Source organism: Camellia sinensis, chromosome 5 (assembly GCF_055761805.1).
Source record: "Camellia sinensis isolate YWXY chromosome 5, ASM5576180v1, whole genome shotgun sequence".
In the NCBI taxonomy this organism is placed as follows: Eukaryota; Viridiplantae; Streptophyta; class Magnoliopsida; order Ericales; family Theaceae; genus Camellia; species Camellia sinensis.
This window is the reverse complement of record NC_138965.1, coordinates 88,863,585-88,889,588: the sequence shown is the minus strand read 5'-3', so window position 1 is coordinate 88,889,588 and position 26,004 is coordinate 88,863,585. Positions and strand designations below refer to the sequence as shown.

Sequence of the window (26,004 nt, the reverse complement as noted above, 5' to 3'; positions counted from 1 at the left end):
AAAAGTGATAATTATTGGGGGGTTTTTTTTTTTTTTTCCATTGGTGGTTCAGTAATTCTTATAAAGATCTTGAAAATGCTCTTTGGGAGGACATTTTATGTAGTTATGTGGATGTGGATGTGGATTGTTTGAGAATCAAGAAATGATTTAGTGTTCAGGAAACACTAGTCCAATTTTGGATGAAGTTTCTTTATCTGATTAAAATTTAGAGTGACTTTATGGGTTAAGATATACAAAGGATATTGAATATTATTCATTGATTGATATTACTGGATGCTTAGAAGGTGATAAAGAAAAAACAAAACAAAAAATTGAACTTTTAGTGTCTCATTCAATGATAATCGAAGTGATTTAGGGACTTCACTATCTATATTCCTTAATGTAGTGTCCTGAGTCTTACACCCAACTTGAACCCACTTATATAGATTCCCTGATATACTTTTGGAGCCTTAGTATGAAAATTTATGTTTTGATGATTTGATTAAATTGGTATTTATTCCTATTTAGCATGTAATATTTTCAATACTAGAGTTTCAAGCGTTAGAAACAACTCAAAAGGAGTTAGACTTCAATAGGTGTGACCGTATGTGCAACAGGGGTGTCCTGCATGTGCGGATTAGTGCAGTGGGAGTAAAGGATTTTGGGCAGAGGTTGAGGAATTGCAGGTGGCAACCTCCCAACCAAGTGTTTTGGGACCCCATTTTTATTCTCAGCACATCTCCCCATCTCTTTTCATTATTTTATACATCTCTCTATATCTTTATTTTCTCTCCCTTCTATCTCTCTCCACTCTTTCTCTATCTACCATAGCCACCATCTTTAGATTTGGTGTCTTTGAGTTAGATTCGATCAAAAGTCCAAGTACGGAGACCGTTTTTCTCGTATCAAAATTTTCAACCTTCCTCTCAAGTGATTGAAGTTCTAAGTCATTCAATTCAGGTAGCATGGTCTCACTAAGTGGTATTTGTAACTCATCCTTAGGAGTCTTCTATGTGTAAGAACATAAGAAGTATATGTAGAAGGCTCTCGAGAATAGTTCGTGACATCACTCTTGTCTCTCCAACTCAAGTTTGAATCACCTTTCTAATTTTAATTGTCATAGTGGTTCAATTTTAAGAATTTTTTGCTAGTTGTTTGATGGCTTACTTTGGTGCAGAGAAAACTCTTTTAATATTTGTAAACATCGCAATAGTATGAATATGTAGGATAATGACTAAATGCGGGTGTCGATCAACATCGACTGTTAAATTACTATGCATAGACACCTTATTTTTTATTAGCCATAAGACTTGAGTGCTCTGTGAAAAACTTTCGATGACGAAAGGAAGATCAACTCAGGTATAAGTCTCTGATGAAGTAGACCTACCACTCCTTTACCCGTTTTAGCCAAAGAGTTAAACCTTCAAAACTTGTTTTCAAATTGATTTTCTAAAGACAAGAGAAACCTTCTCAAATATTTCGGTCATTTCTAGTTTTGTGTTTTCCAAAAATTGTTGATCTATTTCAAAAGAAGCAAGTATAGAAAGCAGGAATGAATGAGAAGGTGGGAAAATTCTCTGGAAGTCAGTGTTGCCGGACCTCATAGCGCTCGGTTGAATATTTTCACAAATGGTCGAACAGAAATGTTTGGCTGGACTGTTTAAAGAAGTGATCAACGAACATAATTAGGTCTAGCTGTGAGTTGTCAAGCACACTTGGAGCATTTTGTCTTGCTGGATCACTTTGAGAAAATGATCGATGGACATGTTTGATTTGGCCGTACAAATTCCTATTCGGCCAAGCACTTCTAGCGGCCAGTAGTGTCATGACCCAAACCCGCCTCTAGAGCTTTAGATCATAACCGGCCAATAATGATTAGATTACCTACGACCTTAGACAGAAAATCAAAATATTTAAGTAATATTGGGGCCTGAAGTGGAAGCAAGGAAGAATATTATTGTCCATTGAGTTGTGCTTATATGAAATGAACACAATTAAACAGACACTTCATCTCACACACTTATAATATTACAAACTTTAATACATAACCCAAGACCATTCATATGACATAACAAAACTAGATAAACCAAAACTTTACAAAGCTTGGCCAGAATATAAGCTGAATCCTCATCGCAGAGGCACATTTTGGGTGGCTTCACAAAAGGGGTTGACTCCAATGCAATCTTCTAATGTGGTCCCTCTTGATGCTCACCTACAGATATATAAGGGAAGGAGGTGAGCTGGAAGCCCAATGAGTAATCTCAATGTAAAGAGGTTAAATGAATGAGTTCCATAACTTAATTTAAAACAATATTCAAAACGTGTTCAAATCATTTACCGGATACATATCTATAACATACAAAGCTCATCAAACCTTCATCAAACCTTTCATAAATAAATTCATGGCGTGGTAGATTTCCATAAGCATTATTAACACTTGACAGAACGATCTCAACGGTTCATAACCATACAAAACCTTCATGATGGAATGGAGGCATACGGAACGCCCACATCGAACGACTCATACAGAATGTATATAGAAACATTGTTCAGAAATATATCTTATACAAAGTTTACTAAACCTTTCAAAAAAATACATAACGATATTCAAAGGCATATTATTCAGAAATTTATCAAAGCTTTCAGGTGTTGGAGTATTTCCCATTAACATTTAGTAGAGCAGACATAACAGAACAAAGCTTAACAAAATGACATCTGGTTCAATATATGACAAAACGGCCACTGGTCCAATATATGACAAAACGACCTCTGGTCCAATTCATGTATTATCATATAGAACTTGTTATTGGTTATCACAACAATTGAGAAACATATTCATAACGAAGATTTCTAAAATCCAAGGCGTATTTTTATTTGTAGATATCACATTAGTTGAACAAAAGGAAACTTATTCATTCTTTGAAACATATCATTTACGAAAAACTTGCTATCATAAACAATTCGAAATCTTATAACTTTTATTGTTTATTCAAGAAGCAATTATAAAAAAAAAATTATCATATCATAGTCGTATCGGAAATTCTTAAAATATTTAATTTAAACCTATTTAGTCCCTAAAATAATTATAAAAATAAAATATATATGCCTATAAGTATTATAAATTAGTAAAAGATCCTACCTAATTAAGATTTTATTCTTGAAAAATTTCAACTTTCCATTTTATTTTTAAAAAGTATTTTGTTATATTGTGTTTAAATTAGCATCAGAGCTTGATTTACTGAAGAACTGTAACACTCTCAAAATAATAACATTAAACCCATCAAATAAGACATTCATTAACATATGAAATAACCACATTCTTCTATTCATCAGAGTCTGATTACAAAAGTATTACATGTTAACAACAAAAGCAAAATGCCCTACGGGCTTACAGCTTTCCAAGTTAACATTTGGTTACAACCAAAAGAGTACTAACTCATTTACACCTTAAGCCCTTGGCTTGAATTTACATGTAATACATCAAAAGTAAAACGACAAAAGTATGTCCGCCTCTAGCCTCCCAAGCTATGTCTTTGGAGGTGGCATGCTATGTACCTGAAAATGATGTTCCCATATAGGGTAAGCCACAGCCCAGTAGAAATACACTAAACCAAATATGAACAATGACTAAAAGATTAGCAGTTGATAGTTGGTCCACACTGATTCTTTCCTTTATCACACTTTACATTTTCATGACATACAAGTCCATAGTACAACTCATTTTCCAATATCTTTTAATTTTCAAATTTCAACCATGGCTCAGAACCTGGCCAAACAACTCATATGAGACAATAACTCATATCAAACACTTCCCATATCATATTAGATAAGCATACGAGCTATATCACACAACAACAGATAAGCATACAAGCTATATCATCACTTCCACAGATATGCATATGAGCACTATCACACTTCCAATGACAAGCATATGAGCTTTGTCAACACAATAATAGATAAGCATATGAGCTCTATCTATGGAGTCCATCCCCTATCTCCTCCCAACACATCCGGTTTAGAGGTCCATCCCCTATCTTCCCCTAAACCGTGGAGTACATCCCGTATCTCCTCCAACACAACACAATGCATATAAACAACAATTATACACATCATCACACAATACATAAATTTAATGTATTCTTTCAATCGTCAATCTCAATGACACATTCGAGTGATTAGTTTCAGTTTGCCTAATCATCATGCATTGTCTACAACAATCACGACTATCCTCCACCGATAGCCCAAAGCAGTTATTTCTAAACAGAAAATAAATGCACAAATGGATATTTAATCAACACTTCATTTCGGCGAGTGATAAACAATTCCACTACACCCTTTAACCCCATACATTCCCAATCTCAACAATTCCATTTCATTTCCTCATTTCTCACAATTAATTATCCCAATTAATCAAACAATGTAATTAGGTCATTTTCCCTAATTAACATTTCAACCCTTAGGTCCCATTTTCATCAATGATTCAACATTAATTCCATTTCTCTATGCCAAACATGCATCTAGGTTTATTATGAATAAAACCCCAACTATAGTAAAATAACACAAGAGCCCCAAACTTTCACAAAATTACCAAACCAACCCCAACATCACAAAATACCAAAATTTAAAGACAAAATCCATAGAGAGGAGTAGGATATCCCTACCTCAAATTCGGAGCCCCAAAGGAGAAGATGACAAAACCCAACGTGCAGCAAAACTTGAAATTTTCAGATTAAAATGTAGCCCTCGACGATCAACAACCTTTTTGTAAAGGCCAAAGATGAGCAAATCACTCCTACTAGATCAAAACCTAGAGAGAAGGTAGTATCTAGAGAGAGAGGCTCACCAATGGTGTTTTTGGAAAAGTAGGAGAGAGAGGAGAAAGTGAAAAAGTGATTTGAAAAGTCACAACTCGGGACTTAAACCCAGTCGCCCCGCTCGAGCGTCAAACACTCCGCTCGAGCGTCACTCACAGACCCCCGCTCGAGCGTCCAAACTCCCGCTCGAGCGCCGGATGCACTCTCCCAGCACTTTTACAGAGCCAGGTCTCCGCTCGAGCTTCCAACTCCCCGCTCGAGCAGAACTCACACAACCCCGCTCGAGCGGCTAATCCCACGCTCGAGCGTACAACACTGCACAGGAAAAAATACTGGATGGGTGTATTCCCCGCTCGAGCGCCCAAACCCCCGCTCGAGCGGACAGGCCAAAACCTGGGCAACTAGTTTTGGTTTCTAAACTCAACCAACCTGTAACAAGCTTGACCAACACATCCTATAACTCAAACACGAAGTAAAAGGATGTAAACAAGATAATAATCAACTACCAACATCCACAGACACATGCCCGGATCACTGTACAACAAGGGTAAATCCGGGATCGCTATAACCTCCCCCCCTTAAAGAATTTCGTCCTCGAAATTAAGCACAAGTTTTCAAAAACAAGTTTTCCTCCATTTTAAACAATGTTACACTTTAACATTCAACAATCCGACCCATTACCGGTCATCCCATCCCTTCAATAAGGGGCATTTCACAATATGTAAACAACATATGTACTTTTAACATGCATCAACATTACGCATTCCCTTTCCAATTTCAACAATATATTCAACATATATAATGTTACATTCAACTTCCATATGAGGCAAGTTCCAAAACATACTTCCGATAAACCAAAACATTTTCAATGTTTCACAACTTAAGACATATAAATAAAAAGCTCTTAAGTTCAACAATAGTTCAAAATCTAAATACAAGATTACATATCAACAAACAAGTCTGGATATTTCTCACGGACTTCCAATTCACGTTCCCAAGTGGCCACCTCCACTCCGTGATGTTTCCACAAGACTTTCACCAAAGGAATGGTCTTGCCACGCAGGACCTGATCCCGCCTATCCAAGACCCGAACCGGTCTCTCCTCATACGAGGCATCCTCATCTACCTCTAAGTCGGTCCAATCCAACACATGTGATGGATCTGGTTCATACTTCCGAAGCATACTCACATGAAACACGTCATGAACTCCGGACAACTGTGGCGGTAAGGCTAACCGATAAGCAACCTCGCCAATCCTCTCAAGGATCTCAAAAGGACCAATAAACCGAGGGGATAGCTTCCCACTCTTCCCAAACCTCATCAGGCCTCGTCTAGGTGATATCTTCAGAAAGACATGATCACCTACCTCAAACGCCAAAGGCCTCCTCCTACGGTCAGCATAAGATTTCTGACGACTCTGGGCTGTAACAAGCCTCCTACGGATAAGCTCAACTTTCTCCGTCGTCTCCCTAACCAACTCCGGACCCAACAAAGGTGCATCACCCACCTCGGCCCAACACACTGGAGACCTACACGGTCGGCCATACAAGGCCTCAAACGGTGCCATACCGATACTAGACTGAAAACTGTTGTTGTAGGCAAACTCTACCAAGGGTAAGTGCCTCTCCCACGTCCCACTGAAGTCCAGGACACAACCCCGAAGCATATCTTCAAGGATCTGAATAGTACGCTCGGACTGCCCGTCAGTCTGAGGATGATAAGCCGTACTAAAGGTCAACTTAGTGCCCAAGGCACTCTGCAAACTCTGCCACAACCTAGCAGTAAAACGAGGATCTCTGTCTGAGACGATCGTCACTGGGACCCCGTGCAATCTCACTATGTCCCGAATATACAAGTCGGCAAGATGATCCACCGAATCTCTCACGCGCATAGGAATGAAGTGCGCCGACTTAGTCAACCGGTCTACAACCACCCAAATAGCATCACTACCCCGTTGAGTCCTCGGAAGACCTACAACGAAGTCCATAGTGACATGCTCCCACTTCCACTCGGCAATAGGCAAGGGTTGCAACAAACCCGCTGGCCTCTGATGCTCGGCCTTCACTTGCTGGCAAGTAAGGCACTTCGATACGAAAACAGCCACATCTCTCTTCATACCCCGCCACCAGAACTGGCGACCCAAATCCCGGTACATCTTAGTGCCTCCCGGATGCACCGCAAGGCGCGAATGGTGGAACTCTCGGAGTACTTCCTCTCGGCAAGACTTCGGTACAAACAAACGGTCTCGGTATCTCACACTCAGGTCGGGATACGCCGTCAAACCCTTCTCAACCTTCCCACTGGAGATCTTCTCTCGGAGGGATTCTACCTCAAGGTCACCTCTCTGTGCCTCTAACACTCTAGTTACAAGTGTAGGCTGCGCAACAACAGAAAATAAGGGCGCAGCCTCAACAGATTCGCCCAGTAGCAAGTCAAACTCGCTAAGTGCTCCCAACATCTCCCATTCCCGGATGGCTATACAGGCTACAACACTAATGGACTTCCTACTAAGGGCATCGGCCACAACGTTGGCCTTTCCCGGATGATAATGCAACTCAAAATCATAATCCTCGATGAATTCCATCCACCTCCTCTGCCTCAAATTCAAGTCTCTCTGTGTAAACAGATACTTCAAACTCTTGTGGTCCGAGAACACCTCGAACTTCTCACCATAAAGGTAGTGCCTCCAGATTTTCAAGGCAAAGATCACTGCTGCTAACTCTAGGTCGTGTGTAGGGTAATTCTTCTCGTGTATTTTCAACTGACGTGAGCCATAAGCTACCACTTTTCCTTCTTGCATCAACACACAACCCAAACCCTCTCGTGAGGCATCACAATAAACCGCATAACCCAACCCTCTCTCCGGAATAATCAACACCGGAGCGGTGGTCAACCTAACTTTCAGCTCTTGGAACGACTTTTCACAAGTCTCACTCCACACAAACTTGACTCCCTTCCGAGTCAGTCGGGTCAATGGTGACGCTAACCTGGAGAAATCTCTCACAAACCGACGGTAATACCCAGCTAATCCCAGAAAACTGCGGATCTCAAACACACTCTTCGGCTGTGCCCAATCTTGCACTGCCTCAACCTTGGATGTATCAACAGACACCCCTTTTCCGGATACCACATGGCCTAACAATTTTACCTCTCCTAGCCAGAACTCACACTTCCCAAACTTGGCATACAGCCTATGGGCTCTAAGTAACTCAAGCACCACTCTCAAGTGTTCCTCGTGCTTCTCCTCTGAAGGCGAATAGATAAGGATGTCGTCCACGAAGACGACCACAAATCGGTCTAAGAACTCCCGGAAAATCCGGTTCATCAAGTCCATAAAGACTGCCGGTGCATTGGTAAGCCCAAATGGCATCACCAGAAACTCATAATGGCCATACCGCGTACGGAATGCCGTCTTCGGAATATCCTCTTCCCTGACCCTCAACTGGTGGTAACCCGATCTCAAGTCTATCTTAGAGAAACAACGGGAACCCTTCAACTGGTCAAACAAATCATCTATACGGGGCATAGGGTATTTATTCTTAACCGTAGCCCGATTCAACTTCCGGTAGTCAATACACAATCTCAAGGCACCATCTTTCTTTTTAACAAAGAGGGCCGGTGCCCCCCACGGCGAAACACTAGGGCGAACAAAGCCCTTATCGAGCAATTCCTAGAGCTGAACTTTCAACTCAACCAACTCTACTGGAGCAAAACGGTAAGGTGCCATAGAAATCGGCGCCGTGCCGGGCACTAAATCAATAGAGAACTCAATCTCTCGGTGAGGTGGCAAACTAACAAGATCTTCGGGAAAGACATCCGAATACTCACAAACCACCCTCGGTAACACAATCTGGGTCTCACCACTCTCACCACTCTCACCACTCTTAAAATTGGCAAATAGACTACTAAGCTCACTTCGCCCTCGCGAATCATACCCCGGTAGCAAAACACAACCAACCCGGTCTCCCAAGAAATGGAACCACTCCCCGCTCAAGGTACATAACGTGACCCTCTGGCGGTAGCAATCGATAACAGCCCGGTATGACGATAGCCAGTCCATACCCAAAATAACATCAAAGCCCTTCATGGGCATGACAACAAACGGAAAAGGAAGCCTATAGTCGGCGACCTCTATATCACAGCCTCTAACACCCTGTTTCAGAATCAACTCACCACCAAGAGGTGACACCACACAAATAGGAGATGCTAACTGTGCTAACTCCAATTCCAAAACAGATGCAAATGCAGCAGATACAAAAGAATGAGATGCACCCGTGTCTATCAACACATTAGCAACCGAGTTGCAAAACAGAAAAGTACCTCTCACTACTGATGGAGCCGGTACTAAATCCTGTGCGGTAACAGCATACACGCGCCCCGTAGGCCCCTGGTCTACCTGCTCACCTCTCGGAGCAAAAGACTGCTGCACAGACTGGGATGACGAAGCTCCCGGATTGGCCCTCGAGGCCTGCACGGACTGAGCTGGCTGAAAACCCTGCGTCTGCCTAGAACCAGACGCTCCCGAAGTAGCACTCAACTGCGGGCAATACCTCTTTAGGTGCCCAGGCTGACCACACTGATAGCAAGACAAAGGCTGGCCTCTGCCCTGACTCTGGCCCTGAGGTCTAGCTGAAGAAGAAGCAGCTCGCTGACCCCCTCCCTTCTGCGGGCAAACTGAAGACTTGTGACCCAGCTGGCCACACGCAAAACAAGTCAGGCCTCTCTGACTACCTCTCCCCGATCCTGCACTCGGTACCGGAAAGGTCGATCTGGCAACTCCTCCCTGAGGCTGCTGAGGGTTGGAACCCCTCTGTCTCCTGCCATCACCCTGGCTATCTTGGCTCCTCTTGGAGCCTCTCTGCCCCTCATCCTCCTCCTACATCATGAGCTCCATATGAGCTGCAGCATCCACTAGGTGTCTATACTCTCGGATGTAAGACCCACCAACTCTCAGCTTGAGGCCCCGCCTCAACTTCCGCTCAAACTCGTAGCAACGGCGTTCTTCGGACGCCACCAACTCAGGTGCAAACCTGGACAAACTAGTAAAAGTGGCCTCAAACTCTGCCACAGACATGCCCTGCTGATTAAGCCGGCTAAATTGATCCCTCAGCTTCTCCCTAGCCACTGCAGATAAAAACCTCTCCTGGAAAGCATTTACAAACGCCTTCCATGTACCACCAACACGAGCCTTCTCGTACTTCCACCATTGACCCGCATCTCCCTTCAGCTGGAAGGATGCCAAGGTCACTTTCAGTGCTCCGTCCTCGATGCCGAGCATCTCAAACGTCTTACTCATCTGCTCTAGCCACTCGTCAGCCTTCAGTGGCTCCTTTGGATCCCCAACAAACTCCTTCGGGTTAGACCGGAAAAACTCTCTCTTCAAGAAAGAGGGCCCTACCTCAGCTGCCTGATTCCCAGCTCTGAGAATACCCAAAGCTCCTGCTATCTCTCGTGCCAAAGCACTCATAGCCTGCTGACCCGCTGGCTCGGCCACGTTGGCCTGACCAACACCCTCCTGCACTGCCGGAATCTCATCCGGTAAAGGTACTTCCTGCCTCGCAGGTCTACCACGCCTAGCACCTCTTCCTCGTCCTGACATCCTAATAAAGGTAACACAGAACGTTAGCACATTCACAAATGTGCCAAAACTAAACACTCACGTCCTAATGCATGGACAACTGTAATTCACTCCACGTAAGCACATAAACACATAAGCACTTACGAATTTTCATTTCCGGATAATGACAGTCCCGAGGCGTTACTAGAGTTCCGGTTAGAAACAACATTGATCAAGTGCTTTTCCAACAAGACTCCCAGAAACCCAAGGATCCAATCAACATCCTAGAAATTAAATCCCATACCCACATAGTCACATAAGCATGTTATCAATTAAACACATGGCATATGACACCACATCTAAGTCTCTATCAAGCGAGACAAACCCATTGTGATCCTAATCACTTCCCACGTACCCAAAGTATTCGAACCCGGTACGCTCTGATACCAAGTTGTAACACCCTCAAAATAATAACATTAAACCCATCAAATAAGACATTCATTAACATATGAAATAACCACATTTTTCTATTCATCAGAGTTTGATTACAAAAGTATTACATGTTAACAACAAAAGCAAAATGCCCTACGGGCTTACAGCTTTCCAAGTTAACACTTGGTTACAACCAAAAGAGTACTAACTCATTTACACCTTAAGCCCTTGGCTTGAATTTACATGTAATACATCAAAAGTAAAACGACAAAAGTATGTCCGCCTCTAGCCTCCCAAGCTATGTCTTTGGAGGTGGCATGCTACCTGTACCTGAAAATGATGTTCCCATATAGGGTAAGCCACAACCCAGTAGAAATACACTAAACCAAATATGAACAATGACTAAAAGATTAGCAGTTGATAGTTGGTCCACACTGATTCTTTCCTTTATCACACTTTACATTTTCATGACATACAAGTCCATAGTACAACTCATTTTCCAATATCTTTTAATTTTCAAATTTCAACCATGGCTCAGAACCTGGCCAAACAACTCATATGAGACAATAACTCATATCAAACACTTCCCATATCATATTAGATAAGCATACGAGCTATATCACACAACAACAGATAAGCATACAAGCTATATCATCACTTCCACAGATATGCATATGAGCACTTTCACACTTCCAATGACAAGCATATGAGCTTTGTCAACACAATAATAGATAAGCATATGAGCTCTATCTATGGAGTCCATCCCCTATCTCCTCCCAACACATCCGGTTTAGAGGTCCATCCCCTATCTTCCCCTAAACCGTGGAGTACATCCCGTATCTCCTCCAACACAACACAATGCATATAAACAACAATTATACACATCATCACACAATACATAAATTTAATGTATTCTTTCAATCGTCAATCTCAATGACACATTCGAGTGATTAGTTTCAGTTTGCCTAATCATCATGCATTGTCTACAACAATCACGACTATCCTCCACCGATAGCCCAAAGCAGTTATTTCTAAACAGAAAATAAATGCACAAATGGATATTTAATCAACACTTCATTTCGGCGAGTGATAAACAATTCCACTACACCCTTTAACCCCATACATTCCCAATCTCAACAATTCCATTTCATTTCCTCATTTCTCACAATTAATTATCCCAATTAATCAAACAATGTAATTAGGTCATTTTCCCTAATTAACATTTCAACCCTTAGGTCCCATTTTCATCAATGATTCAACATTAATTCGATTTCTCTATGCCAAACATGCATCTAGGTTTATTATGAATAAAACCCCAACTATAGTAAAATAACACAAGAGCCCCAAACTTTCACAAAATTACCAAACCAACCCCAACATCACAAAATACCAAAATTTAAAGACAAAATCCATAGAGAGGAGTAGGATATCCCTACCTCAAATTCGGAGCCCCAAAGGAGAAGATGACAAAACCCAACGTGCAGCAAAACTTGAAATTTTCAGATTAAAATGTAGCCCTCGACGATCAACAACCTTTTTGTAAAGGCCAAAGATGAGCAAATCACTCCTACTAGATCAAAACCTAGAGAGAAGGTAGTATCTAGAGAGAGAGGCTCACCAATGGTGTTTTTGGAAAAGTAGGAGAGAGAGGAGAAAGTGAAAAAGTGATTTGAAAAGTCACAACTCGGGACTTAAACCCAGTCGCCCCGCTCGAGCGTCAAACACTCCGCTCGAGCGTCACTCACAGACCCCCGCTCAAGCGTCCAAACTCCCGCTCGAGCGCCGGATGCACTCTCCCAGCACTTTTACAGAGCCAGGTCTCCGCTCGAGCTTCCAACTCCCCGCTCGAGCAGAACTCACACAACCCCGTTCGAGCGGCTAATCCCACGCTCGAGCGTACAACACTGCACAGGAAAAAATACTGGATGGGTGTATTCCCCGCTCGAGCGCCCAAACCCCCGCTCGAGCGGACAGGCCAAAACCTGGGCAACTAGTTTTGGTTTCTAAACTCAACCAACCTGTAACAAGCTTGCCCAACACATCCTATAACTCAAACACGAAGTAAAAGGATGTAAACAAGATAATAATCAACTACCAACATCCACAGACACATGCCCGGATCACTGTACAACAAGGGTAAACCCGGGATCGCTATAAGAACCAATAAAATGATGTGAATAGTAGATATACTGAAGAACTAGGATCAAATAACTTAAATAATAATATTCACCCAAAAAAAAAACTTAAATAATAACGTTTCGGTACAAATAATAATAGAGTAAAATAATACATTAATTAAGTTATAAAAAGAACTTAACAAAAACACTTAAAAATAATCAATTAAAAATTATAAACGGAATCTAGCATATAATACTAGACTAGATAAAGGCAAGCAAATAACCATTGTAGAAGATAAATAATAAAAAAAAATATTATAGATAATCACTCTTATCATTACATAGAAAATTTACCAAAGGAACTTATGTGCACTTTTCAAAGACATAATAAAAATTTACCACTTTTTTAAATAAAATTTTAACTAGATAGTAGTTTATATGTATAGTGATCCCGGTTTTCCCTCCATTGGTTATTGTATTTCGGACTCGGTTCCGTAAATGTCTGTTGTTGTATATGTTGTATTTCCATCCTTTAATTCTTTGTATTTGAGTTTTAGAATGTGTTAGGCAGGTTTGTAACAGGTTGGATGTGTTTTGAAACAAATGGTTGCTGCCCAGCTTTTGGTGTCTTCGCTCGAGCGAGGATTTTGTCGCTCGAGCGAGCTCTGTGTTTTAGTTCCTTCGCTTGAGCTAGGGTTCCTTCGCTCGAGCATGCGTCTACGTCTGAGTTTGGACCTAAAGGTTGTGTTTCTTGGCTCGAGCGAGCTTTCTTTTGCTCGAGCGAGCGAGCTATATGTTTTGGGTTTTTTCGCTCAAGCGAGCATTCTTGCGCTCGAGTGTGCTTCTGGGTTGCAGACCTGAAGCTTCGTGCTGTTGGCTCGAGCGAGTCTTTTTGCGCTCAAGCGAGGTTTCTTTGTGTCTGGTCGTCGAGCAACCACTCCTTCGCTCGAGCAAGGCTCGATTATATCAGATCGCAGCAGCAGTCTTCTCTCTCAGTTTTTGATTTCCTTTTCTTCTCAAACCCTAGATCGGCTGTCTCTCTCTCTATAATACACTTTCTCTCTAGAAATACTCTAGTCCCTTTGTAAAAAGTGTGGAGCTTGGTGTGGGCTACGTTTTGATTCGAAAATTTTTGGGTTTGGAGCATCTTGAGTTTCCTTCATCTTCTCCATTGGGTCTCTTCATTTGAGGTAGGGAAACCCTACTCCTTCTTATGAGTTTTGACATAGATTTTAGTCATTTTGTATAAATGGTGAAGTTTTGCTAATTTGGGAAGTTAGGGTTTATATTGAAATCATATAAAGAGGGGTTTTGTGTTTTAAAGTTCCATGTGCATATAAGGCCTTGGAAATGAGGGTTTGTGAGTCAAATTGGTGGAATTTGGTCTTAGGATCAATATTTGAGAAATAGGGAAAATGCCCTAATTTAATGTGATTAATTAATTTGTATAATTAATTTGGAAAAGTATGAGAATGTGAAATTGGGATGAAAATCATGAAATTGGGAAGTTGTGAGATTGAATGGTGTAGTTGGATTAGTTAATCACTCACCTAAGAAATTGTTGATAATTTATCTATTTGATGAATTTATTGTCTGTTTAGAAATAACTGCTTTGGGCTATCGGTGGAGGATAATCTTGATTGTTGTAGATACTGTATGTTGATTAGGGAAAACTGAAACTAATCAAATGGTTAAGTCATTGAATATGACGGTTGAATTGATACATTGAATATGTGCCTAGATTGATCATTGTATATGATGAAGCGTTTAAATACATTGTATATGTATCTTGTTTGGGAGGAGATAGGGGATGTACTCTCAAACCTGTTTGGGAGAAGATAGGGGATGGACTCCATTGATAACTACGTTGGCTGGAGTGTCCAGGGTGAAAGTCCCGAAATCTTAATTACGTTTGCATAACGTAGATAATTGAAGTGTTGATAATATGAGTTGTAGTCTCATTTGAATTGATTATGATTAAAATACTGATAGTATGAGTTGTAGTCTCATCATCAGCAGTGTTAATAAATAATGGCTCATATCTATGATTTGAATTGGATAATGAAATGGAAATATGGTTGTGAATATAAATTGGTTATGAAAGAGATGTAAATTTTTGTATATGAGTTAAATATTTATCAAATGCTAATGTTTTAGTTATTGCTCATATTTGGTTTAGTATATCTCTACTGGGCTTTGGCTCACCCTATATGGAACATCATTTTTCAGGTACAGGTGATATGCCACCTCCAAGGATGTAGCTTGGGAGGCTTAGAGGCTGAAAGATCTTTTTGTTGTTATCTTTTTGTATTACATGTAAATCAAGCTGAGGGCTTATTTTGTATAAAGAGTTAGGACTCTTCTTTTGTTGGACCAAGTGTTGACTTGGAAAGTTGTAAGCCCATAGGGCATTTACTTTTGTTGTCAACATTTAATATCTCTTGTAAGAATACTATGATGTTTGGAATATGATATCTCTTTCTTGTATCATGAATGTATGATTTGTAGGTTTATTTTGAGGGCGTTACAATATGTTTTATATTCTATTTTTTTGTACTTAACATTATCAAAAAAATAATAAATAAAGATTAACTTCACTTCTAAAGAATTAGATATCCATAAATAATCACCAAATTCATCTGGGAATAAGCTATTTTAGTTGACTCTTTGATTTTTTATGAAAAGATATGCATACAAAAAAAAGAAGAAGAAGAAGAAGAAGAAGAAGAAGAAGAAGAAGAGAAAGAGAAAGTAATGTGATGGGGTGTTTTGTTTTATTAACTATTTTAGCTTTGAATGGACAACCCATCCCTAGGGGTGTAAATCTGGCCCTTGGCTCGGCCCGGCCCAGCCCATATCAGGCCTCACGGGCTCTCACCAAAATTTGGGCCAAGCCGAGCAGGCCCATGAGCCAAAAAACTAGGCTCAGGCCCAGCCCTAAGCCCAGAGGGTATTCAGGCCTTGGGTGGGCCGGTGGGGCGGGCCTCGTGTGACGCCCCAAAATTTGAGGACATCATAATAAGGTTTAAAACTTAAAATGGATTTTCTTAATTAAGAATCATCATCAATGTTGCCACCAAATTTACCATCATCCATTAATTAACAACACAAAAACTAAAAGTTCTTAAATTATAACTCCAGTCAAACTTAAAACTTTGTCTTAGTACACAAATAAAAAAATAAAAAAAAAACTAGAGAAAAACTAGAAACTCAGAAAAATGGTTCATGGAACTTTGGCACGCTTCAAGCTAATCAGGGTTGAATGTTGCCTTCCAACACCTCGGTGTTTCCTTTGGTTTCTTCGGTACCTGGCATGAAACACTAGGGCAACGGGAATGCCAATGAGCAACGAGCTCAATAAGATACTACAACCCGAAATACCCACCCCGATAATAATACTCACAAGTAATGAATAATGCGTAGTAACAGAATAACATGTAGCATTTAATAAGCATAACAGGAATGCCATCAGTTGAAATAATAACAATAGATAATAAATAAATAACAATGACAAACAGAAGCAGTATTTCATCATAAGGAAAATTCCCATTTTTTTTTTAAAATTCTCATAGATTTAGTTTATCAGATAAGTTTAAGTAGCTCCCCGCGGAGTACTATTTCCACTCAACCGCTAAGTAATGGCCACGGGCAATTCTGACTCCTCCTTGGTCAAATATTTAAATGTTACTTACTGTAACTACCAATGATGTCCACGTACCAGCGTTACGTACCCGAGTCGTGACATCACAGTCTGCCCCAAGGGAACGGTCTATGTTGTGACACCCGCACCACCAACCTTATATCGCCTACACCGGGCTCACCCCATCACTTTTACATTTTAATGTATCATTGGTTAAATTTCGTTTTTCTTTACTTGTTGAGATATTCACAATAATTCAAAATTTAATTACCAATAATGTTATACCAACTCATTAAAATCCCAACATAAAATATTACACATGTCACACAATAATAAACAAATGTTCAAGATTTAAGTAAACAATTTATTTAAACCATGGCATGAAATAATAATGTCGATACCGAAAAGAAATAAATCATAATCACACACATGCATGTATTTTTAATCCACAATATTAGACTAGCACAATATTAAATTTTAGTCCAAATAAACAATTGAAGAGATAATTTTTTTTATTCCTCCTGAATCTGCCAAAATTTTTAAAATATATATCTCGCAAATAAAATTATAAATAAATAACTTATACAACTCGAAAATTCATAAAAATATACAAAATACTCAATAAACATGTTGTGGTCATTTTTCAAAAAGAAGTTTATAAAAATAAATTATAAATAATTCTTAAAAATTCCAAGAAAATGGATGACACAGATTTATCACACTTTCTTAAATTAATTCCATACTTAAATTTATAAATAAATTCCATAATCTAAAAATTTATTATGAAACTAGACTTCTCAAATTTCATTTTTTGTTTAGAAATTACCAGATTTGGTTTAATATAAAATTTTTAATGATTTTTCAAACACAGAGTAAAATCTGCCTATAGCTCCAGATTTGGTTAAAAATCTGTATAAACTCGTACAAAACTCCATAATTGTTTAAAAAATTTATGGATGAAGTAGATATCATTATAAACAACTTTTTAGAATAAATCATCTTTAAATTTCGATTATAAAATTGTCTAAAAATTCGTACAAATTTTCTGGCAGATTCAAGGACCAAATAAATTCTTCAATCCTCTTTTAATGGTATAAACTACCCATGCAAGCATATTTCCACACTAGTACCATGACTTTAAGACTATCAACATCTTCAACTATTTGATATACACATCACAAAATTTACATATATCTATATAAAAATTCCTATCTATAAATTAGTCATTTTATCATCTGAAAATTTCAACGATTAAAAAAAAAAATGAGAGGGTTGAGAGGGCTTTCTTACTATGTTAGGTTGCTAACGATCCGAATTTGATTTATGATTCTGATCATAAGATATGACCGTCCTAGCTCCATGATCGTCTTGTTGAAATTTCACATTAATCGGACGTGATCTCACCATTGATTTTCCATTGGATTCTCTTAGAACTTTTAGTTGTCGATCATCATCTTAGACTCAGAATTTGCAAGATATAACCCCAAAAATGGATTCTACATGTCGAAAAACTAAGGGTGTGTCATAGGACCACTCGATTAACCTAAATGTACTAGGATGCACCGTAGCACCATGAGCCGAGAAACGTTGGGTAAAATTCAATTCATCTTCTCCAAACAGCAGTAGCATGCACGAACATGACCCAGAAGTTTTGTTTCAAATCCACTGGTTCAAGTTCTTATATCTTTTTCATCATAACTCTGTTTTATCTTATTTTTCTGTCATTAGATTTACCTCACGGCCTAGTTTTTGGTTCACTACTCACACGCCTCGTTCCGTCTATTTTTGCATGCCATCGGATCTCTAAAATTTGACGAAAAATAAGATTATTTTCCTACCGTCTCGGACATTTCTTCAAACCATCTTTCGGACTCCATAACTTTCTTAATTCTTAGTGGTTTTACTTCATTCTTTCGCCAATATCTTCAACTTACTTCATACTTCATCTTACATGGCCTATTTTTCTCATTTCTCCTCGGAATGGATGGTTTTGGCATGCCGAAAGTAAGCCGAAAACCAACTTTTAAAATTTAAAATAAACTTCTCTAACTTTGTTTCTTTCTCCTCCATCTTCATTCTTCTTCTTCTTCTCTCTCTTCACCTACAACACGTTGTGAATGGTGGTTCTAGATGATAATAGAATTAGGTAATGGTGGTGGTGGCGGTCCGACGGTGTGCCGGTGGGGGAGAAGTTTACGGGTTGGTGATAGTATGGGTTAAGGCCGTGGCTATGGAGGTCGGGAGGAGGAGTAAGAATAAAGATAAAGAAAAAGAAAGAGTTTTGAGAATGAGAGGTGGAGAGAAAGAGAGGGAACCGAGAAGGAGAGAGAGATGAAACTGGAAGTGAAAATTGTGACGAAAAGTTAGGCTCAATTTATGGGCAAAGTGAGGAAAAGTAAAAGAAGAAAAAAGAAAATGAAAAGAAATTTAAAAAAAAAAGAAAAAGAAATTGAACACCTGGTGGCATGGCATCAGCATGTCCACCATGTTTTCTTTTGATACATAAGATGATTACACGTTGAAGGTGGAAAGCGAGAAAACCTAGGGAGCAAACCCATGGTTTTTTGATTGGGTTTTAGTACAGAAAATATTAGATTCCAGTGTAATTTGATTACAAAAAAATATAGAGAAAAATATAATAAAAATATCATAAGATTCAAAAATTAATATTGAGTAATAATATAAAGTCAAAATATATTTTATTTTATTTTATTTTGAATAAATTTTCAGTATAAAAATATATAAACTATTAAATTCAAAATATTGTGAATAATTATTTAAGAAAATTAAATATATATATATATATATATATTATATTTATTATATAAAAATACAAGGTTTCACACCTCGGGCCTAGGCTTGGCCATTTTTTTTATTTTTTTTAATTTTTTCTACCAAAATTTTATTATTTTCTACTAAAAAAATACACTGGGCCTCGGGCGGGCCGGGCCTTAAGCGGACCAATGGGTTGGGCCACAGGCTAGGCCAAGCTTCAAAATGATATCTCAGGCCCAAGCCAAGAGGTTCGGGCCTAAAAGGGCCAGGCCCACCCCGGGCCACCCACAGGCCATTTTTAGACTCCTACCCATCCCTAAACAAACTCATATTTTAACTTATTTCTATCTTAGAGTGTTTATGCCCGCAAAATAAACTATAATTACAACAGTGTAAACTAAACACAAAATCACTATATAAAACAGAAACTCACATTAATACATTAATACAAGATTATCTGAGAAGACAATCTAAATAAGGACCAATGTTTCATTTATAAATCAATTCACATGCCACATGCAACTCACGGACACCCCAACTATTTTATATATATATATATATATATATATATATATATATATATATATATCTATACTATTATAAAGTGAACACATAATATGGTGTCTGAAGCTTGCTTCACTCTCCTCATGCCATGTGGCAGTATTTTTTATTTTTTTAAAAAAAATTAAACAAAGAGATGGGCAAGGCTTGAACCCATGACCATGGGTTTAAGTATGAGGACTCATACCACTTAAGCTAAGTACACATTATAATATTAATTTCATTATTATTTTCTTTTATGCCTATTTATTTAATTTGCACACACATCGTGTGTGCCCAACCGCTAGTGTATATATGTGTCAACAATCAGAGACTTTTTGTAATCTTTATTTACGTAGAAACCCGTAGAACCATAAGCATAGACTTTACATCACTACTGATACAGATTTGGGTGCCTTACCCTCTCAAACTAAAACCTGCACTTCCCACACAATTCAAACTTGTAAATAAATACATGAGGAAATATCATTTTGTCCCTTAAACTTTCACTCATTTTTTAATTTGACCCCTAAATTTCGATTAATATCAATTTTACATCCAAAATTTTGAAATTTTAATCAATTTAGCCCCTGCTATCACATTCTGTCTATAATTGAACGGAATGTGCGGACATGACACCAAAGTTCATTAGAAATTTCATTTTACCCTTTGAACTATACGTTAAAAATCAATTTGTACCTTAAAAATCAATTTACCCCCTATGTCAACACATTTCATCCAATTGTAGACGGAATGTAACGACAAGGGCCAAATTGATCAAAATTTTGAAAGTTTAATTGTAAAATTAATATTAATCGAAGTCTAAGGGTCAAATTGAAAAACACGTGAAAGTTTGGACGGCGAAATGATATTTTCTCTAAATACATTGAAGAAACCATAGCATCGATAAACAATAGGACAGGGTAGAATTATCATATAGAGGACGAATATATATATATATATATATATATATATATATATATATATATCTAATCAAAAAATTTAGAAATAAAATACAAATTATAATATTAATTTCTACTAACGCGATCAAGTAACTAACTGATATCTGATTTTATTCTTTAGAGCATCCACACCAGCCTCTTCAAATTTTTAGTCAAATTATAGCTAAAAAAGCTATTTTACTATTTTAGCTAATCACCTCTTTAGTGCCTATTATATCAAACTCTCTATTCTAACTTAATTTTATTAAACTATTATTTTCTTAATGTGTTTGTTATTCTTTCTTTTTTATTAAATTGATGAGTTACCAACCAAATAATTCTTAACAAATGCAAAAAAAAAAAAAAAAAAAATGGTCGTTGACCGACCTAACGTCCGGCCAGACTTCCGAGCGGACATTCGGCAACACTAATCTCCGTGTTGTAGCAATGAACAGTACCTCGCTTGTTGTAGCGAGCTACTATAACGAGACTGATGGACATCCATTTTTGATGAACAATATCACTAGTTTAGCTAAGAATCGATTTTAGCTAATTTGATGCGGATGCTCATATATTATAGCTTATAATTAACACTAATTATAAAAAAAATAAATTTCTTTTATTATATTTTGTCTTTTTTTATATTAATTTTATATTTTGATTATATGTTTCATCAATATAGAGTGATAGTCAATCAAACTTTATTTTAAAATCTAGAGAAGATGATTCTTAAAATTTGTAAAAGAAGAAAAATTTAGAAGGAGCAAGTATCTATAATTTGTAAATAATTATAACTAATATTATTATAATAAATGGTGTTTTTGAAAACGTACCCCCTCTAGATTTAATGGCGTTTACGAATGAATAATAATTGAATTGAACGGCTTTTACGAATGCATCACCAACTTTTTCCGTATTGAATTGAACGGCTTTTACGAATGCATCACCAACTTTTTCCGTGATGTCGGTATTCGTGAAAACTAATAGGGAAAGGCAGCCGATAACACAAACTGAAATAGCAAGGCCAGATGAATGTGCTAAGACAGCATATGTCCCCGTAGCGAATGCCAACACCATTGCAATCGCAGCATAAATAAGAAGATAAGCAGCTATATCAACTAGCTTCCTTACTTCATCCCGATTGTCAATAATAGTCACATAAAAATGGATGAGCACCGCTGAAAAGGATAATGACATGGCCATAGCATCTGTTACCATAAAAGCTTTGAAAGCTGCTTCTCTTGTTAGAATCGCCCTACCTTGGTTTGGGCCATCGTTGCCATTGTATCCACCGGGCATTGTGAAACCAGCAGTAAAGGCCATAGTTGCTACAAGTGTAGCCACTATCAAATGGTTTGCCCCTGTTTGCCTCAGGTCTATGGGTATTATTACATTCTGTAAATAAAAAGCAAAATGTGTGAATTATCCCATTCTCAATTGAAAATAATTACATAAACCCCTTGTAACATTAAATATTGTGTAATTTAATAGCAAGTGTAAAACACATATAGACATAAGGGAGATTATATGCTCATTTTAAATTTTAAAGGAATAAATTAAACATAAAATAAAGTATAGGAGTTAAGATGCATTTTGTCTCCCAAATAAATAATGAAAATATCCGTAGTTCCCACACCTAGATTACTTATATATAGAGACATTTTAATCTTTTTCATTAAATCATTAGCAGGGTTAATAGTATACTTTGGTTCACAAATATGGCTACATGGTTATTTCCTAAAGAGAAACGAGGAATCCCAACATAGATCAAATCACAAAGTGATAAAGTAAAATTTGTCCAATTATAAACACAAATAAATGGTAAATGCTAGGAGTGACCTGGTGTGTAAGATTAAATTTAATTATTTAGTCATCATAGTGATTCACATGATATGGCAATATTAATTATAGATTTAATAGGATTTATGTCCCATATCTTTAGTCACAAGTTTTAACTGATAGGTCAATAAGAAGAGTGGTTTTCAAGTTTCTTATTTTGATGGGCCAGTAGAGTAATCTTTGAACAAGGAAATTAGTCATTGCTTTGCCTATAAAATAACATTCAAAGTACCATAAAAAAATTCTGAATTCACGTATTTTAAAGAGGGTTAAGAGAGAGAAATCATTTATTCATAAATCAAAAACTTAGGTGTCGTTTGGTAACACTTACGTTTTCAGTTTTCTGTTTATATTTACAAAAATTTTAAAAACTCAAATAAAAACTTGTTTGATAAATTTTTGATTTATAAATCAGTGGTCTCAATTTATAAATTTAGCCAAAAAATGTAAACTCAAAAGATGTGTTTCCGTTTTGAGTTGTCAGTTTTTTTTTTTTTTTTTACCACCCAACACTAGCCACTACCCGCCACCATTTTCCACCGCCGTCTTCCGCCACCACCACCACTCACCACTCACCACCCACCACCCAGCCGCCACCACCACCCACCACCATCCACCACTCACCTGCCACCCATTCGCCACCACCACCCACCTCTCGCCACCACCACCACCACCACCACCCACCTGCCATCCACCTGCCACCACCCACCACCCGCCACCTACCCGCCACAACCACTCATCACCCACCAGCCACCACCATCCATCACTCGCCACCACCAGCCACCCACCACCACCAGCCACCTGCCACCCACCTGCCACCACCACCCACCACCTACCACCCACCCACCACTACCATCCACTCGCTACCACCCACCCACCCACCACTACCACCACCCGCCACCTACCCGTCACCACCCGTCATCTGCCAACCACCTGCCACCACCACCCACCACCCGTCACCACCCGCCACCACCACCCACTCGCTACCACCCACCACCTGCCACCGTAACCCACCCACCCACCATTACCACCCGCCACCTACTCGTCACCACCACACATTCGCCACCACCCACCCACCACCACCCGCCATCCGCCACCCACCTACCACCACCACCCGCCATCCGCCACCCACCTATCACCACCACCACCACCACCACCACCCACCCGCTACCACCCACCACCCGCCACCGTCACCCACCCACCCACCCACCACCACCACCCGCCACCACCCGCTATCCGCCACCCACCTGCTACCACCACCCATCACCCGCCACCAGCACCCACTCGTTACCACCCACCACCCACCACTGTCATCCACCCATCTACCACCACCCGCTACCCACCCACTATCACCACTTTCCACCACCGTCTTCCGCCGCCACTTGCCACCACTTGTAATTTCTCACTCTTTTTTATATTTTTAAACATTTTGTCAATTACCAAACGCGTTTGTAGTTTATGTTTTTCTAAAAATAAACAAAAAATAAACAAAAACCAACTTATAAAATTTTTGTAAATGTAAACTGAAAACGTAAACGGTACCAAACAGACCCAGTGTTTATCTACTGAATCTCTAAAGTTTTCCGTAGCAATGGATTTAGGTAAGTACCGCAGGAATGGATTTAGGTAAGTACAATTATTTATATGAAAATCATGATAGTTATAGATCTTGGATTATGAAGGTTGTTATATGCATAATACCATAAAATTTATTTATATTATGGACCATGTAGTCGTCCCTTGAAAATTTAAAATAACGAGAAAGTCAGACGTTCGGGATTTGAGTCGATGGAGCGACTGTTATCCTTTCGTTGTGAAGTAACTTACTAACCCATTAACATCTTGTATTTTTTTAAGGAAATAAAAAAAATAAAGGGTTAAATTTATTTTATCCCCTTGTGGTTGGGGTTGGAGCATTTTACCTACCTATGGTTCAAATATAGCTAGAAAAACCTCATATGATTTTATATTGAAGTACTACCATTGATTTTTCCATCAAAACTAACAGAATGTGTGTTTCACACACTACTTTTGAGAGTGGATTTGATTTCCTAAAAAATTAAAGTGAAATTAATATAACAAAAAAACAATTTTATCCCAATTTTCTCTAAACCTAAAATTAGATGAATATGTTAATTAAAATAAAATAAATCAAATTAAAATATAATTAAAAATTGGTCTCAAATATAAAATACAACTAAGAAATGATTTAAAATATAATTAAATAAAAATATAAAATAAATAATAATTAAAAATTGAACTAAAATATAATTAAATTAAAATTAGATTAACATGTTAGGAATTATAATAGATAATTAAGCATTTAAGATTAATTGTGATCTAAAATATTAAATTAAAATAAGATTAGAAATTTAGTAATTAGAATAAATAATTAAATATTTAGGATTAATTGTGATATAAAATATAATAAAATTAAAATTAGAATAAAAAGTTAAGAATTGAAATAAATGATTAAGAATTTAAAATTAATTGTGATCTAATTAAATTAATGTTAAACGTGATAAATTATGTGTATGTGAGGAGATAGAGAGAAAATAACAGAAAAAAAATATAAGATTTAACAACAATGATTCATCACACTAAAAACATCACCACTAATAGCACTAATGCATTAAAAAAGTAAAAAAAAAAAAATACAACTCCAAGACCAAAACATCACATCATTAATGGCGGGACCCACTGCCACCTAATTAGTGGGAACACTAATTAGTGCTCTCAAGCATTTTTCAAGATTTAATGGTATTATAATCATTTTATATGTGGTCTAAAATCACATTGATTATTTTTGGGCCGTAAGGGGTAAAGAAGTTTAGCCTGAAATTCTGATGAGCTAAAACGAATTTAACCCAAAAATAAAAAATAAAAATGATTGTAAATGAAGCTTAACCCGTTGGTTCTGACCTCAGTATTCAATTTGGAGAGAATGTCCCAAGCTTGTTTGGCTGTTGTAGCATCCTTGATACTTGGAAAGATCCAGCCTGAGACGCCTTGCTGGATGTGAGAAAGAGCTGCAGCATCCTTCTGTTCATTGGCCTCATGGTTGTACCCATCCTGTACCGTATCCCACAAACCCTTAGATAAAAACAGAGTTCTCATCTTCACACTCCAAAACTCGTAGTTGGTACCGTCAAAAATTGGAATTGTGGCCATGTAGAGTTAACTCTGTTAAGGATATTCAGTACTTCACCTTGCAGCTGATCTTCCTTCCACAAACCATAAACTCTACTACTACCATATGGAATGGAAGCCTTTTGAGTAGGCCTATGTAAGCTGTTGTTTCATCATTACAAAATAAATAAATAAATAACAACCAGCAAAATTTACTTTCGCAAGAAGGACGGATGTAGAT

General features: G+C 38.2%; 1 protein-coding gene across 3 annotated transcripts; it reads right to left on the bottom strand.

The window, feature by feature from the left end:
• Positions 1–1,964: 1,964 nt before the first annotated feature.
• LOC114289993 (uncharacterized) lies at positions 1,965–26,004 on the bottom strand. 3 transcript variants are annotated; one of them, XM_082867980.1, is made up of 3 exons: positions 25,557–26,004; positions 21,629–22,190; positions 1,965–2,191 (listed from the first exon to the last, which is right to left on the bottom strand). In XM_082867980.1, the coding sequence occupies exons 1-3, from the start codon at positions 25,803–25,805 to the stop codon at positions 2,166–2,168; spliced, it is 837 nt and encodes a 278-aa protein (XP_082724106.1). In that variant the 5' UTR covers positions 25,806–26,004; the 3' UTR covers positions 1,965–2,165. The 3 variants fall into 3 exon arrangements, with proteins under 3 accessions (XP_082724106.1, XP_082724104.1, XP_082724105.1); XM_082867978.1 differs by lacking the exon at positions 1,965–2,191 and adding an exon at positions 16,041–16,220; XM_082867979.1 differs by lacking the exon at positions 1,965–2,191 and adding an exon at positions 16,041–16,207.

Coding starts and splice junctions, on each gene's coding strand:
- LOC114289993 (XM_082867978.1), bottom strand. CDS start 25,805: ATGGCCACAATTCCAATTTTTGACGGTACCAACTACGAGTTTTGGAGT. Junction 22,191..25,556: donor TCTCCAAATTGAATACTGAG/GTCAGAACCAAC, acceptor TTTTATTTACAG/AATGTAATAATACCCATAGA. Junction 16,221..21,628: donor CGCCATTAAATCTAGAGGGG/GTACGTTTTCAA, acceptor CCGTTGCCCTAG/TGTTTCATGCCAGGTACCGA.